This window comes from Ochotona curzoniae, unplaced genomic scaffold, assembly GCF_017591425.1.
Source record: "Ochotona curzoniae isolate NIBS_2020 unplaced genomic scaffold, NIBS_Ocur_1.0 scaffold_4701, whole genome shotgun sequence".
Classification (NCBI taxonomy): domain Eukaryota; kingdom Metazoa; phylum Chordata; class Mammalia; order Lagomorpha; family Ochotonidae; genus Ochotona; species Ochotona curzoniae.
The window spans coordinates 45753025-45770776 of NW_024467122.1; the positions used below are offsets into that span (position 1 = coordinate 45753025).

Consider the following 17752-nt stretch of genomic DNA (forward strand, 5'->3'; position numbering starts at 1 on the left):
TTGAAGGGAAACTAAAGCAGATGTTTTGTAGATAGGCCAGTGTGGAAGAGACAGACACAGGGTTTATACCTGCACAGCAGGTGGGGAGCATGGGGAGAAGGACCCAATAGTCACGCTGGCACTGGGGAAGAGTTCCTAACATAGCAAATTCTTTGGTAACTGCAATATTAGATAGGAGTGTAAAAACAAGGTCTCTGTTGTGTGATACAAAGCTGGAAATTCTGTTTTACCTTTTGGTCAAGACTTAAAAGAATTACAAGGAACAAATAAAAGAGCAATTGGAACTTGATCTTGGCTGCTGGAGTCTTTGGAATAGCTATCCATCATCTTTTCTTGAAGTTAAGGCTAGTATGAAAGCTGTGGGCAAAACCCAGTCAGGGTAAGGTTAAGTAAGTTCAGGGGGGGAACTAGGCAGAGCTCGGTGCCTCTGATCAGGTGCCGCTAGTACTTCACATAGGTCCTGCCTTGAGTGACCTCAACATTCCTATTAGGCATGGCAGCTTTTTGGGCGTTCTCAGTTATGGGGAAGGAGTGTAAATCTCAGGAGGTCATTTTGATACTGAGAAGATAATTCATGCTTTTTTTTTTTAAGATTTATTTATGTCTATGTTTATGTTTATTAGAAAGGCAGACTTACAGAGGGAAGGAGAGACAGAAAGAAAGAGACAGACAGGTGGACCATCTTATAATTCTTTCCCAGGTGCATTAGCAGGAAGCTGTCTTGTAAGTCGAACAGCCAAGACTTTAACTGGCACTCTGATATGTGATGCTGGCATTTCAGGCAGCAATTTAACTTGCTACACCCAAATCCTGGCTCTACTACATTATATTATTATAGTGATGATAGTTACATGAAACAATAATCATTACCTAATAGTGTTCCATCAGCATTACTATCTTCATTATCATGATGACCATGCCAGTAGGTTAGTTATTGAGTCTCTGTTCTTTATTGGAGTTCAACAGAAATGGGGAAAAGCTGAAAATAGTATGTTCCAGCAAAAGTTTGAATATAACGCCACTTTAATTGCATTATGAATGCATAGCTGGGTAACTGAACATCTCTGCTCATTTTCTAGTTTCTCTTTAGACACTTGAAAAGTAGGGTGGGCATTTACTACTATCTCAGATTGGCTTTATTGGATGAATTACGTTAAGTGCTGAGATTAACTGCCAAAAGGATTTGATTGTGATTCAAGAATAAAAGGTTTTGTGGTAAGATTTATAGTTTTGTGATGCATAAGAGAAGGGTTAATGCATCTGAAGGCATTCCATTTATGATTTTAACATTGTTAGCATTTATTATTGATGGGAATGGTTGTAAAATAATTACAGCCTATATCATGTGATGATGATGTTTTTCAAGATGACTGAAAACCTAGTTTTTCCAAACTAATGTATTAGGGAAACATGGCATCTACTGTGTGTTCACAGTATGACTTTATAAGAGCACTGGTGAGGCAATTTGAGGACCTCATATGTTCACAAAGATATGTTTATGCTTCTTCATTGCCTTGTAACATTCTTTTTCTAAAGATTCATTTTATTTTTTTATTGGAAAGGCAGATATATAGAGAGGAGAGACAGAGAGGAAGATCTTCTGTCCTATGATTCACTCCCCAAGTGAGCGCAACGGCTGATGCCATCGCGCTGGGCCAGCGTTGTAACATTCTTAAATGAAAAGCATTACCTTGGTAGTTGGAGTTGGGTTGGAAATAGAGAATAGCAGTCAGATTATGATTATGTATGAGTTTCTTAATACCATCATGTCAATAGAACCAAGAATGTTGAGAGACAAATAAAAATGGTAGTTGTATGTTTAATTTATTAAATTTTAATAATTGTTAAAGTAAAACTGACCATTTTTACTAATTTTCTATATGATCTTCATAATGTAGCCTCCTGTATTAAGACAGAGTAGGATGATAAAACAGATATTTTGAAACAGAAACAGAATAAGGAAACATTTAAAAGGTCTTGAGTGTTATTCTAAACATTTTTCCTTGGAAAAAGGTTTCAAGATGATTGTGCTTCCTAGTCACAGACTAGTAGTATAACAATTGTAGAAGTAAGCTTAGCCTCTAAATATTTCTTCACTTGTAACTGCCTACAATTGGTAAAGTGACTGGTATTCCAGGAGAATTTCAAAAACCGATAAATTCTCCACTGAGAAAGGTTCACATAAGGTCTTTACTATATAGGAGAAAAACGCCAAAGAAAATTTGAAATTTAGGGAAAAAAATGGACATCTTGGAGTAAAAACACATTGCTTTATGAAATTTAGTAAGGCATCCCGCGCCATTTATGGGAAATCAGTACACACCATAGATACCAAATTCCCAGGATATTCAAATTATCTAAACAAAATGGGGATGTTATTGTGTACAGTGTTGGTACATCCTCATGTGTATTTTAAATCATGTAGATTACTTACAATACCCAATACAATATCAATAGTTATTATCCTGTACAGAATGGAATAATGATGAGTAAAAGCAGTCTGACGTGTTCAATGCAGATTCCCTTCCCCCAAGCCATGCTTTCAGTCTATGGTTTGTTGAATCCATAGGAAACAAAACTCAGGGACCCAGAAAGCTTACTGTGTATGTAACTAAGCTAATCTGGGCACCATTTTAGCTTAGTGTGGATGTTTTAGAATGTACTTTGTGAGGAAGACTCAAACTCAAGAAAGACAGGATCACCACTAGATACTGAAGAATTAAATAACTAGCTGGGAATGTTGGAGGAACAAGTGACTAATCCAACTTTCAAAGTGTTATCTGTTATACAAGAATGTCCAGTGTCTGTTTGCTCAGGCTGCCCTAATAAAATAGGGTGTTTTAAACAACAAAACTTCATTTTCTTATAAGTTTTATAGGCTAGGGATTCAAAATGTGAGCATGATTTGGTTCTGATGAGGGCTGCTGAACTTCCCATCCAGCTCCCTGCTTGTGCCTGAGAATGGCCCAAAGCCCTAGGACCCTGCACACGAATGGGAGACCTGAAGAAAGCTCCTGGCTCCTGGTTTTGGATCAGCTCATCTCCAGCCATTGCAGCACTTGGGGAGTGAACCAGTGGGTGAAAAATCGTTCTCTCTCTCTCTGCTTCTCTCTGTAAATCTGCCTTTCCAGCCCTGCATGGTAGCTAAAGTCCTCACCTTGCACTCACTGGGATTCTAATCCCGGTAGCCACACTTCCCATCCAGTTCCATGCTACTGGCCTGGGAAAGCAGTTGAGGACAGTCCAAAGACCTGGGATCCTGCACCCATGTCGAAGATCAGGAAGAGATTCCTGGCTCCTGGCTTTGGATTGGCTCAATTCCAGCCATTGCAACCACTTGGGGAATGAATCAGCAGATAGGTCCTCCTCTCTGTCGCTCCTCCTCTCTGTATATCTGACTTTCCAATAAATAAATAAAAACAGATCTTCTTTTTAAAAAAAGATGGCCCTTTAGGAGAGTATTAAGACATGGAAAATACAGCTCTTACAGATAATGTTGGGGATCTTAGAAAAGGATTGCAGGAGTGGCTTCATGACCTCTTTGTCCTTTCCTCTTTGGGAGGACTCAGTGTTGTTCCCCGTGGGTAGATGTCGTGCAGGACAACTCAGAAGCAGAGATCAGCCCCTTAAACACCAAGCCTGCCAGTGCCTCGATTTTTAACTTCCCCATCTACAATTCTTAATAACACACTGGTACTCATCTAACTTAGTCACTGCTGTTTGTTGTGTCAGCACACATGGCTTGAGACTTCTAAGATTTTGCTTTGCTGTGTTATGGTCAGTTCCTTCCCGCAGTCCTAGTGCCTAAGTACTGCTAAGCTGGTTTCTGTTACTGTATTTATCCTCACTAGACTGCCATAAACTGTATATAGATGGCCTTTTGAATGTCACCATGTCTTTTTCTTTTTTTTTTGGCATAACACATGATGAGATTCACCCGTGTTACAGTATGCATTACTGCAAGGTAGTGTTCTTTTTATGGCTTTATCATTTATATTTAAGTCTCCTTTTCAAGTAAGTACTTCATTTTTTTTTTTAAATTAAACATCTGGATTTAGTCTTGTATGAGACAATTAATTAATTTCAGGGGAGATAGAAATTTCAGCAGTGAAATACTTGTGTGGCTAGACTATGAGGTGAAATTTTTCCCTTGTATTGGAGGAAGTGGCACATTATAATCAGCGGTGAATTAAAGGAGTTAATTATTTTCTTCCATCTTCTTGTCCTGTGGTCTGAAAACCTTATATGCCAGGAAGTTTTAATAAACAAGTTAATCACTCTAGCAGTTGACTCGGTGTGGAATTGCTATGTTAGGCCACACAGAAATGCCCAATGGTTGCAAGTCTTTATTGTTAGAACCTAGGTACAGCTGTTTGATGAACTGCAGTTAAGATTCTTAGGGTTAAAGGCAAGAGCGAAATTTAACAAGTTTAACTCAAACAATTGCAGGACTAATGAAATCACAGAAGTTTGAAAATGAAAATGTATTCTAAAGAAATTATGAGTATATTTGCAAAGGGGTGAACCTGAAATCTGAATTATTCTGTGATTTTCTATTTCTGTTTAGATTATAAGTACTTCAAAAATACTCCATATTGGTACTTCCTTGACAGCTTTTGATGCCACTATTCATTTATTAATAATTGTGGAGTACATAGACATACCAGAAGTTTTTAAGCGAAAACTGCTTTTCTGAAAAAAAAAAGAAGAAAAGCACTAACATTCTGAAGGATTAAAATATCCTAAATTAGAAAAAAGTGACATATAACCTGGAAAAATGATCATTTTTGTGACATTTAAAATTCTGTAGTGGAGAAAAATAAAATTGTCATAGAGAAAAGTGCTTATCATGTTCATTTCTCATTCAGTGTTTAAAGAATAGGTTTATTGGGGTGGTGTTGTGGCTAATCCTTCAAGCACCAGCATCCCATATTGGTGTTGATTCATGTCCTGGCTGCTCCACTTCTGACCTATTCCCAACCTACTCCCTGCTTATGGCCTGGGAGAGTGATTCTGTACTACTTCAAGAAGGAAAAACTGTTTTTAAAAGTATCTGTACCACTTACAGTGTCTGAGAATTTCAATGTTTCTGCATTATTCTAGCTATCCTGGTGGATGCTGAGTAGGGTCTCATTGTGGCTTTGACTTGACCTTCTTTAGTGATGAATGATGTTGAGTTATCTGTGGAAAAACACCTATTCAAGTCCTCTGCCCATTGTAAATCAGGTTCTTCCCGACCCCACCAATTCATTGTGACTAAATAGAAAAATGATAGGAATTGACTTTATTTTTGGATTTGTATTTTTTGCATGCAATCAGTATGAATGTCCATCTTCATCATAACGGTATTCATGATTTAGGATTCCGTCTCCTTTCTTCTGTAAGAGAAGGGCATTCTAACAAGACTGGCTGTAATGCAAGTCTACTTTTTTATTCATTTATATAAATGAGTGGAAATAGTGACCATGCCTTCTCAAACTATAAAATTATTTCTCCATAAAGTCTTCAGCGATACTCAATTTGTAATGAAATCCAGAAAATTCCAATTTTATCCATTTGAAATTTGTCCCAAATCATTCCATAAAGCAAAAGATGTCAGCTCTAGTTATTGGTAAATGAGGTAAGTTTGTTGGATCAAGTGATTAAATTAAGAGACTTTTTTTTTTTTTTTTTTGGTAAGCAGGGGGACATTGTAGGTTTTGCGTTTCTCATGTTACAACTTATATTCTAATGTACATTCTTTTGTTTGCTTTTATAGCAGAATTCATACATATTGACCATAAATTTATTATGGTTACTGAATGCACAAAACTGCACCAAAAATATATGGTATCCCTACTCTGTCAAACTGACATAACAAAGTATCTCTCCTTTAAATCTTACTTGGAACACTAATTTCTTCCCTTGATTTACCTGTACTTGGTGTAAAATAATGCTTTCTGTGACTTTGGCAAATCATTTCATCTTTGTGACCTTTATTCTTTTTGTTTCTGAAAAGAGAGCACTGGACTTTGTATAAAAATTCTATGCTGTTGCCTATTTTGAAAGACTCTTTACACTGAAATAACTTAACAGTGATAGAATGTCATATAAGAATTTGCTGAGTCCAATTATTGCTCTAAGAGTAGACTTTCTCCAAGTACAATAATAAAAGGATATTCTAGATTATAGAAAGAACACAGGAGTTTAACTGCTTGGGGGGAGTTGAGAGTGAGAGGTGTGGGAGATTGGAAGGAAGTGGCCTAAGGCCAGGTTGAGAAAGTCCTTAAAGTGCTTTGCTAATGAGTTTGAATGTCATTCTCTAGGCAATAGTCATCACCCTGGGACTTTCAAGCCTAGAGGGTACCACAATCAGATGTGGAAAGGATTGTAAATTAGAGATAGTAACAAGTACAGAGACAGTGAGGAAAGTGAGTCAGGAAACTGTTTAAGTACAGAGGACTAGGAACAAATGTAAAAAAGCTTCTGGTGGTAGGATCAATATGATTTGTTACCTGGTTACCTGCTTCAGGTATGAGGAAGAGGGGGGAAAATCAGAATGATTCTAGGGTTTGCTTCTGTTTTTAATGAAATTGGTTCATGATAAAAGCTAGGGTGTGGAAACATGTTTATGGGAGGTAGTGGTGATTTGAAGATACTTGTGTCAAATAGGTGAGATGTTCCTGTTAAGGCTGAGTCCATAATAGAGGCAGAGACTGGAGATTTTCTGAAATTCTTTCCCTGACTTTCTGCAACCCCCATGCTCATACAAATGAGCACAAAGCGTCTTCACAAGAGTCTTCACAATAGATCATGGAATCTCTACTTCCAAATCAAAGATGAATTCCCAATGAAACTGTTAAATATATCTTGAAAATAGGATGCGGATCTCCATACGTACAATTTCAGGATACACTTAAACAGCAGAATTTTGGACTTATGACTGTTTTTGAAGGACAATGCTATTGTAATGAAGTAGGGGAAATCAGTGGGTAGAGGGGATCTGGGGAGGGTGGTAGGGGAGTTCCCAGAGCCCTTGGAATGGCATCAAAAAATAATTAATCAATTAATTTTAAAACATCATAGAAAATATGTACTATGGAAAGCATCTATACCACTTACAGTGTGTGTAAAACTATGCAAAGATTTCAAAATAAATTTTCCTCCCAACTAAACTTAACTTTTAATTTCATTTTCTTAGAGTTTTTTTAAGTCCTTTGTGTATATTTTGGCATGTATGTATATTGAAGCATATGTGTTTCTATGCATATCTGTTTAGGAGTTGAAGAAATAGCTGTTGGGAACACAGCAGGATGTGCTGTCACCCTAGTAGTCATGTAACACAGGAAGAAAAAGGTGAAAAGATCTCTGGAAAGCCAGCAGTTACGTGAATCTGAAAAATAGGTGGTTAGCAACATGGGAGGAGAGTTATTAGAAAGTAAGATCCTAGAAGGCAGAGGAGGAGAGTTTTTGTTGGTGCTGTTTTGTTTGTTTGTGTGTTTGCTAAGAATAGGGAGAAGCTCAAGGATGCATGCTCTTGCAGTGACTCAGACAAGATAAGAAGTGTGTGTTTGAGATTTAGTGATGAAGCAGTTTCTGTGACTTTGCTTTGGTTAAGGGCAGTTGTCAGAGGCTAGACTGACACAGGTGACGCCAAGTAGGATTTATTGAAGCAAAACCTGCCGTACCAGTGGTATTGTAGTCAGAGCAACAGTAACAAGCACATTTTGAAAGGTAGGAAAGTTGTGCTTTAGGAAACAAATTTTGGAGAAATGAGATGAAGCCAGAAGGCTCAAGAAAGTTGAATTTTAGTAAATAAGGGAAAGATGATAAGAATCCTCACATACAGCTATTGTTACCAGAATCTTCTCTCCTCCCTTCCCCTCTTCTCTCTTACCATCTCCTCCCCGCTTATCCTCCCTTGCCCTCTCCTCTCCTCTCTTCTCTTCATCCCTCTCCTCCTTTCCTCTCCTCTCCCTCTTCTTCTCTCCTCTCCTCTCCCCTTTTCCCCCTCCCCCTTCCTACACCCCTCTCATGCAGTCATAATAAAATTACTATAAATTCAATTTAACAGCTATTATAATATAGCTTAATCTGACTTATTAAACAAAAATTAAGATGAACTTGTTAAAGAATTGAATTTTAAAACAATGACCGATAAACATTTTTTACAAATCTATTATTTATATAATATGTTAAATTTATTGAAATTACTTTGTAGAAAAAGGTGACCAGAAATCTTGATCATATAAATGAAATTAAGTGTCTGTCACCAAGGCATCTTATTCTTTATCTGATTTATGTTATAGCTTTTTCTAAAAAGTTAATACTTAGATTTAATTAGAAAGGAAAGACATATAGGTGCTTAAGACTAATTAAATCAGAACATTCAGAGTTAGGTGGGACTTAAAGCAGAAAATCTTAGAAATCAATTCATCCAAGACCTTCTTCCATTCTTTTCTTTATTCCCTTTTGCCTACCTATTTAATTTTATTCTGAAATGTAGTAGAAAATACAAATGAATTGAGAATAACATAAGAACTCTGAGTATAATTGTTTATATTTGTTTTTGATGCTTTTTACTCTTGTAGAAATGAGATGTTTTAAAACTGTTGTTTTTTAAAAAAAATGTTTTTAACCCAATATTATGGGTATGACTAAATGTTCTCCATTACGCCTTCCCTTTTGTACAGCTATGGTGACTATTGTCTTGAGGTCAGTTCTTATCAATCACAGGTATTTCTTTTACTCTGTCCATATTTATCCATGAGTAATGGATAATTATATTTTTCTTGTTTTTTTTGTTTTGTTTTATGCAGATAGAATCAACATAGCCATAGTGCAATAACATTTTTCTATTGAGTAAACGCTGCAGTTCTGAAATTTATACATGCTGTTCTTTGGTAAGCAAAGTTCCCAAATTCATTATTGCTTCTCAGGATTTGTTAGTATTTCCATTTATTCAGGAAAACTTCATTAATGTTTGTAACTTTCTTTAGTCATTTTATATATCAACAATAACAAAAAGTTTTATGTATCTTTAAAGTTTTATGGTCATAAGTACAAACAGTGTTTGACATATGATGCATCAGCTCACAGTTGAATGTGGTTTTTTTTAACTCTACCACACTTTGAAAGCAATGGGCTCTCAGTAGAATCCATACATTTTTGAAATTTTTGATGTTTTGTTATTCTCCCAGCTAGCAGTATGTAGTGTGATACATTGCTGGGCAGCAGTGGCAGACACAGCTCCCTCATGCCTATGTCATCGCAGCAGGCCACAGCTGATACCCTGCTATGCACGGTGTTGCTAAAGCGTGATGTTTGAGAAGTATGAGGAATAAAGTGTATTTTCAACTAGAATTTTTTAATGGAAGATGTGTTTCTTAGAGTTAGCCCCAGTGTAAGTTGAGAAGCTTTTTTTTTTTTTTTTTAATTACAAAGTCAAATACACATAGAGGAGGAGAGACAGAGAGAAAGAACTTCAACCCACTGGCTTACTCCTCAAGTGGTCGCAATGGTCAGAATTGCACTGATCTGAAGCCAGGAGCCTGGAGCTTCTTCTGGGTCTCTGACACGGGTGTGGGGTACCAAGGCTTTGGGCAATCCTCAACTGCTTTCCTAGGCCACAAGCAGAGAGCTTAATGGGAAGCAGGGCTGCTGGGATTAGAACTGGTGCCCATATGGGATCCCAGCACGTGCAAGGCGACGACTTTAGCCTCTAGGCTACCTTGCCGGGGCCTATAATTTCTCTTTTTTATCCTACTGTCCAGTTAATGGTATAAATTTTCCCACAAGTTTGGTGTATATCATTATCATTATTCCATATCACATGGCTTTTTGTTGTTGTTATTACTTTCATTGTGGCTTCCTCCTTAATCTATGAATTACTTAGGAATTCATTTCTAACTTTCGCAAATATAGTTGGCAGGGAAGATTACTATAATTCAAGTCATTCAGTTCTACTTAATTACTTTTGATCAGATTGCTTAAGAGAGCTCAACTTTAGATAGCTTTGTAAGACTGGAGGACAGGAGCATGGGATGTGCCACAGTGGACTTAGCCACCCACATCCCATATGAGAGTGTCAGTTTGAGTTTTAGATGCTATGTTTATGACTCTGCTTCCTTCTAAAATACCTGGGAAGGCAATGGAGGTTGGGTCTAGACCCTAGGCTCATGCCACCCATGTGTGAAACCTGGTTGGAATTCCTAGCTGCTGGCTTTGGCTTTACCTAGACCTGACCGTTTGGAGCCATTTGGAGAATAAGCCAGCAGAAGGAAGATCAGTCAATTGATCTCTTTCACTGCCTTTCAAATAAGTAAATAAATTTGAAGAGATCTGTGCCATGATAGGTGGTACACTGATAATGTCCCAAGCTTTGAAGTGGAACTGCATATGCCTGAGGAGTAGATGTGGAGAGAAAGGTATACACATCATTTTCAATTTTACCTGGTTAGAACTGAAAATTAATATCTGAGATTGGACTGAGATAATTCTTGTGCCCAAGTATCAAATTTAGATCCACTCTAAACAAAGACAGTATCATTTTAACATTCGAGGTTGTTAATAAAGCAGTTTCAGTACATACTAAGAGATACTCATTTACGTTAATAACAACATGAAAAAGAGCCAATAGAAACAAGAATTATAGGACTGGCATTGTGGGTTAAACTACTGCTGTGACGCCAGCATTCCATATGAACACTGATTTTAGTCCCTGTTGCTCCACTTCCATTCTAGCTTTCTGTTAATTTGCCTGGGAAAGCTCAAGTGCTTGGCCTCCTGCCATCTCTGACCTAGCCCTGGCCATTGTGGCCATTTGACAGATGGAAGATATTCTCTCTCCTTTTCCTCTCTCTATAACTCTGCCTTTCAAATAAATTTAATAAATACTCATACACATATACACACAAAGGAACTAGGATTAGACTAAGGGATCTATCTTAAGAATTCTGGTATGTTCAAACAGTAAAAAAAATTGAAATGCTCTATAAGGAGCTTATTTAAAATCATTCAGATAAAAAATATATAGAGCTAAAAAGGGTAGTTGCAAGGCATAGACTTTTGATTTAGAAATTTAAGATATTAGGGCCTGGTGTGATAGCCTAGGGGCTAAATCCTAGTCTTGCATGCCTGGGATTACATATGGACACTGGTTCATATCCTGGCTGCTCCACTTCCCATCAGGCTCTATTCTCTATCCCAGTTCCCTGCTAGTTCACATCCTGAGAGGAGGGCAGGTAAGACAACACAGAAAGAGAACTTCTATCAAGTCACTCACAACTGACATGTATCCATGTCCCTATCTAACTATTTATGTATCTTCAGCTCCAAGCCAATCAAGGACAAAGAATAACCAGGCATAACCACAAAAGACCTTCTTCTGTTATGGTCTTTACCCACCTGCATGCATGCTCAGAATAACCCAACTTGACCCATAGTGACCTTACTGATGTGGAAATAGAGAGCAGCCTTTCCATTTTTAGCATATGACATGCTCAAACAAAACTAACAAATGAAACTAATAGTGCTGGTGCACAGTATTAAGACAGGTGCAATATAAAGTATTGTGTTCCAAGGGAGGTGAACCAGACCCTGAGACCAGATAAAAGTGCTGTGTGCTAGGCAGAAAGCATCACACTTTCCCCACTCCATGAAAGCCACCCATTCAACTTATATCAGGGAAGTAGTCATCACAACCTCTCCCCATCTCCTGTCTCCTTGGTTCTCTAGCCTAAGCTCACAATAAAACCTGGATTCCAGGTTGGCATCTTGTCAGTCTTCATTTGTAACTGAGCCAAGAACCATAGGTTGGTTACAATGGCTGAGGTACTTGCCACGAACGTCAAGACTTGGACAAGGATCTGGACTCTTGGCTTCTGCTGGGCCAGCTCTGCATGTTATAGGCATTTGGGGAGTCAGCTAATGGATGACAGATTTCTCTCTACCTTTCACATGATTAAGTAATTTCAAACCCTGTATCAGAGTATTTAGGTTGGTATCCTCGTTCTGACTCCTAATGCCAGCTCCTTGGGAGAACCCTAGTGGCAGCAAGTTAGGGCGGAAGTGATTGGGTTCCCACCATTCTCATGGGCAACCTGAGTGCAGCGCTGACTACTGTCAACAGCTGGGATGAGAGGCAATAGATGGGAGCTTTCTCTTTGTGTCTCTAGCTCTCTGTTTCTCAAATAGTAAATTAAAAAGTACAGCAGCTAGTATTGGATGGATTTGTCTCAGGGAATGAATTTAACAGCCGCTTGGGCATTACTAAAAGAAGATAACTCGTAAGTAAATGCCCAAAACATAACACAATAAAGACATGTTATATTTAATGAGAGTAAGAGACAAAAGAGTAAGAGACAAAAGATGCCATAGGGAGTCCTAGGAAAGATTTGTTTGGATTCTAAACAGGGAGAGATATGATGCAAGCAATACTTGGTGAAAGTATAATTGGAAATGCCTTGAAATACTGAAAGGTGCCCAGTCACATACTTAAGTATAACAGATGCCAAGCAGAATTTTACAATTCAAACTGAAAACTACAGATAAAAACAAAATGTTTAAATCAGGTAAAGGAGTAGATAAGCCAGATATGTGGTTTTAAGAAGTATGTATATGAGTACATTTAATGAACCAAGACTCAACAGAATCATAACAATCTCTTGTAAGATTTAAGATATAGGGGCTGACATGATGGTTCAATTGACTAATGCTCCACCTTCAAGTGCCAGCAACCCATATGGGTGCTGGTTCATATCCCAACCTCTCTGCTTGCTGCCCATCCAGCTTTCTGCTAATGGCCTGGGAAATCAGTGAAGGATGGCCCAAAGCCTTGGGACCCTGCTCTCATGGGGGAAACCAGTAAAAAAAAAAAAAAAAAAAAGTGGCTCCTAGCTTCGAATTGGCTCAGCTCCAACCAATAAAGCCATTTGAGGAATGAACTAACAAAAGTAAGATCTTTCTCATGTGATTAAATATATGTAGTTTTGCAATAGCAGTCAAAATGGTATGATACTAATATAAAGATGAATATATAAATATATCAGTGGAACTGGTTATCACGTCCTACTGTAAATTCTCAGATGTTTGCCTTCTCCACAGGCACCAAAACACATTGGTGGGCAAATGGTGTGTGGTGAGTTATTTGTGAGTGAGGATAGTATAACTCAGATTCAACCTCTGTCCCAACATGTGAAATTAATTCAAGAAAAATTATATGCCTGAATGTAAATGTCATAATTATGAGTGGGTTTGCTAAGAAAATACATAAAAATACTTTTGTGAGCATGGACAGGTGAGTATTTCTTAGACAAAACCTAAAAAAAAAGAATAAAATGAAGTAGAAAAATTAATAAATAGAGCATCATTGATATGAAAACCTCTGTACTTCCAAAGACAGCACAGAGAGAATGAAATGGCAAGCATGGACTGGGGAAAAAAGATCTCTGGAAGCTAGATTTGCTTGTCAGATGACATTGGATTCCACTCCTACATTTATACTATCAGGAACATATACAAATATACACCAAGGAACTCACGGAGGAGTGAGTTCACAGCGGCAATATTTAACAGAAGAATAAATAAAACTGGCATATGCTCATACCCTAGAATATACCGTGTAGCAATAAAATGAATTAACTGCACCAACATTAACCTGGATGACTCTCATCCACATATTGCTGGGTGAAAGAAGCTGATGCAAAAGAATGCACACTGCAACACATTTCAAAATTACAGACAGGTAAAACACCTGTAGAACCTCAGGATGTATACTTGGGTGATAGACCTGTAAAGAAAAGTGAGAAAAGAATAAATAAAACAATCAGTTCATTTGAGAGATGGGAAACTAGTGATTGATGTGTTTGTTGACTGGAATGGTTGCATCATTTTATTTTTATTAATGCCTCGATTTATATTCCATGCCATGTAAAGCATATTTAGTGGCAAGGAGAAATATTTAAGTATGTGATATAATGAAGGCACGTTATAAAAAAGTATGTTTAAAGCACTCATGTATTCCTGTTTAAGTGTGCATGTTATAGATACATTCTTATACTCTCAAATATGTCCCACAAATAGTGATCTGGACCTTTGGGTTTTTATAAAGAATATGCATAATTTTATAGATTTATAGGCATAAATGTAGACATACTTATAACTAACTATATATTATAAAAGTAACACCTGTAGATGATGTTGTCTTCTAGGGAGAAAATTGATAGGGTCATTTATGTTTACCTTGTTCAGGTAAGAGTTTAAAACTAGTTCATTAGATATAAATAGCATTTGTACCAGAGAAACACATGCAGTCAGATAGACACTTGAGGCACTGTATGTTGTGAAAATACATCATGGTTGCAGAGAGAATAATGGAAATTATCCTGCAATCTTTTAATCCTTGACTGTTTCTTACAGTCAATAACTCCTTTATTTTTATTAGTTTAGTTAATAGGGAACCTATTTTGTTAACTTTCTCAAAGAACCAGAAAACTACTCAGCCACTAAAAAGAATTCAGTTATACCATTTATAACAAAATGGTCCCAGCTAGAGATTATTATGCTCAGTGAAATAAGATAGTCACCCTAAAAGACAAATATCTATAGTGCTGATACAAGGCATCCTCCATGAAAATACAAAATAAATAGATATATTGCTAAAAAATTATATACATACATTCTTAAAGATGAAATGTATAATGGAGACTATCATGCCAGGAAGAGAAGATAGGTTGCAATATGTATCTCTGCTCCTGAATAAAAGAACTCCCAAAGATACTATTAAGATACCTTGACAATAGAATACTGGGTTTTCTACCACTGTCTATACCTACAATGCCATAATAAACTAAATTGCAGAATAATGGACTTGTGACTGTTGCTGAAGAACTACACCACTGCGATAATATGGGAGTAAACAGTGTTGGGGGAGGCATATGAGCATGGAGGGAGGAATCCCTGTCCCTGCAGATGACAAATATAAATATACATACATACATACTGCTTAAAAACATAAGAACAGTTGCATGGTAGAGTAAAGGGTAAAGTTAGAAGCACCAAGTTCTTCAGAGCTGTGACTTTGAAGTTAGATGATTATTCTGTCATCTCATCTTTTCTGGAAGGAACAGTGATGTACATCGGCAGCAATGTCTTGGTTCAACTGGAACTTCTCTTCTGCTGTTGATGGTATGACAAATGTTCACAGCAAACATCATAAGATTAGGCACATCCAAAACAGAAAGTTGGCTAACAGACTACTTAAGAAAGTTAAATTCCTTCTCTTCAATTTTGTTTAATCACAAAACCAAGATATTTTGGACCCCAATTAATTTTCCTATCATTACCTTGTGATTTTCTCTTTAGTTCCAGCTAGTTTTTATCTACAGTGTAAACTGGAATCTTTTCTTTAACCCTCTTGACACAGAAACTAGGTTGCTTCATATGCTCTGTCCAGGTTTTTGCCTGAACAGAATTCTAGGTAGTTTAAAAACATCTTTCTGGCTAACGACATTATTACCTCATCCTGTTTATGCAATACTCCCAACCCCTGGCCGGCTTCTCACTTTGAACTGCTTATTCTTTTTTTTTTTTTTTTTTAAAGATTTATTTTTATTATTTTCTTATTGGAAAGGCGGATATACAGAGAGGAGAGACAGAGAGGAAGATCTTCCGTCCGATGATTCACTCCCCAAGTGAGCGCAACGGGCCGATACTATGCCGATCCGAAGCCAGGAGCCTCTTCCGGGTCTCCCACGCGGGTGCAGGTTCCCAAAGCCTTGGGCTGTCCTCGACTGCTTTCCCAGGCCACAGGCAGGGAGCTGGAAGGGAAGCGGGGCTGCCGGGATTAGAACCGGCGCCCATATGGGATCCCGGGCGTGCAAGGCGAGGACTTTAACCACTTGCGCCACCGCGCCGGGCCCTGAACTGCTTATTCTTAAACTTAAGTCCACAGCCATGTCACAGTCTCACTATTCTGGATATCTACAAGTTCGATGTTTTATTAGCAGTTTAGTTTCCTCCCAGTCGTCATGGGCTTACCCATTTATTTCCATCCCAATTTTTCAAACTTAGCCACCATAATAACATTAATGCATTTTGCTGAAGATGTGAAGAGGTCTATTTATTGTATCTAAATACCTAACATATAGTTCATTAGGTTGTTTAGGGAGATTTGGGCTTCATTACACTCTAAGGAATTTTAATTCTATTCAGTTGGTTTAGACTACTTTTTGACTCTCAGAATAGTCCTTTAATAATGTGTGCTATTGATAAAGATGGAATAGCTTAGAAACCTAATTTATGATGGTACCTAGAAGGTAAAACACTATGACAGAGAATAAACAAATGCAGTTTCATTTTTATTTTACACTCTTCAAATTCTTTGTGATGTGTTAGCAGTTTTCATTCATAAATAGAAAGCCTGAATTATTCACAGTGCTTTGGCATACCATAAAAGTCAAATTATTTAAGGTTTAATTCATTCAGATAGCACTTAATGGGAAAATATATCCGAGACAATCATTTTCAAGATAGGACAAAGAGGATGTATCTACAGAGTATTTTGAAAAAGAGCAGTTTTGAAGTCTTGATTGCCTTATAGAAAGAAAAAACTTTCCGATCCTTTTCCAAATGTCAGCAACTGTGAGAGGAAATTTCCCACTTGGGAAAAGGTTTTCCAGGTTGCTTCATTTCCAGGTAGTTGACATTTTTGGACTTCCAGATGAATACAGCTTACAGCAATATGGGAATGACACACTCCATGGACCTGTGCTTCCTGCTGGGGAAGCTTCTATTTTCAAAGCACACCAGTATCAGTGGTCATGTTGCAGCGCTGCTGTGCTATTTCCAGTGAAGACTGAACTATAGCTATAGAAGGGGAGGCCTGTCTACTAGCCAAGTAAATTTCAGAATGTTGTCAAACAAATGAACTGCCTGTCCTCTACTGTTCTTGAAACTGAACTCTCACCATTTCTAACGGAAATAAACTCTGCTTTCTTGTAGTTCCCTGTAACATCATTGCATGCTGCAGATATGATTTACAGCCATTCTAAAGCTTAAAAAAGTCCAAATAATATGATCATTGCTTTGAGACCATCCATATTTTCCCCTTTCCCTTTTTCTCTTCTCCTTGACCTAACAGCAGGAAGCCTTTGTTTGAGGTGTTCATCTGGAACAACTTTTCCACACTTGTTTTCATGTTCTGTTAGATTACAGGGCAGCAGGCCTACCTTTGAAGCTCCTTTCTCTTTTGTTTCTTTGCCGTGCACTCCAGTAATTAACTTTGTCCTTCTTTTATTTGTTCCAGTCAATCGCAGGCCACTCTGCTGAGCATCTTCTCCCAGGAGTACCAGGTTAGAAGTTTTCTCCTTTGTGAGGGTTGACAGGTGCCTAATTGAATGATGAATGTCCCTTTATTTCTTTGTAATTGAACTGCCAGCTCTCTGATTGGGTTGGAGGATGTTCTCCTTTCCACATCAAGCACCGCCTGCGTCTCAGTGGAGGCCTGCCAAGCCTACCCATCCATCTGTCTAATAACATCTAGCCTTTGCTTATTTGGTGGACCTGTAATAAATTATGCTAAACCATTATTATTCTGACAATAATAATTTCCCTGTGTTGCGTGGTTCCATGTGCTAAATGTTTGCTGACTTGCACTGTCAGTGCCGCTTTCCATTGCTGACAGAGATGATGATAAATGACCAGTGCTGGAGTGGCAGAAGGCAAGAGAGGCAGAAAATGGAGTCATTTATCATGAGATGACAGGTGTCAGTCA

General features: G+C 37.8%; 1 protein-coding gene across 5 annotated transcripts in view; it reads left to right on the forward strand.

Annotated features, from left to right (window-relative positions):
• Positions 1 to 17752, forward strand: part of CDIN1 (CDAN1 interacting nuclease 1) — a 202637-nt gene that overhangs the window by 33345 nt on the left and 151540 nt on the right. For 4 of the 5 annotated variants that reach the window (XM_040970017.1, XM_040970019.1, XM_040970018.1 and 1 more), the window contains exon 2: positions 17285 to 17330. The exons of the other annotated variant lie outside the window; for it this stretch is intronic. In XM_040970017.1, the coding sequence (XP_040825951.1) occupies positions 17285 to 17330 (46 nt within the window). The remainder of the gene's footprint in view (positions 1 to 17284; positions 17331 to 17752) is intronic. 5 annotated transcript variants of the gene reach the window in all.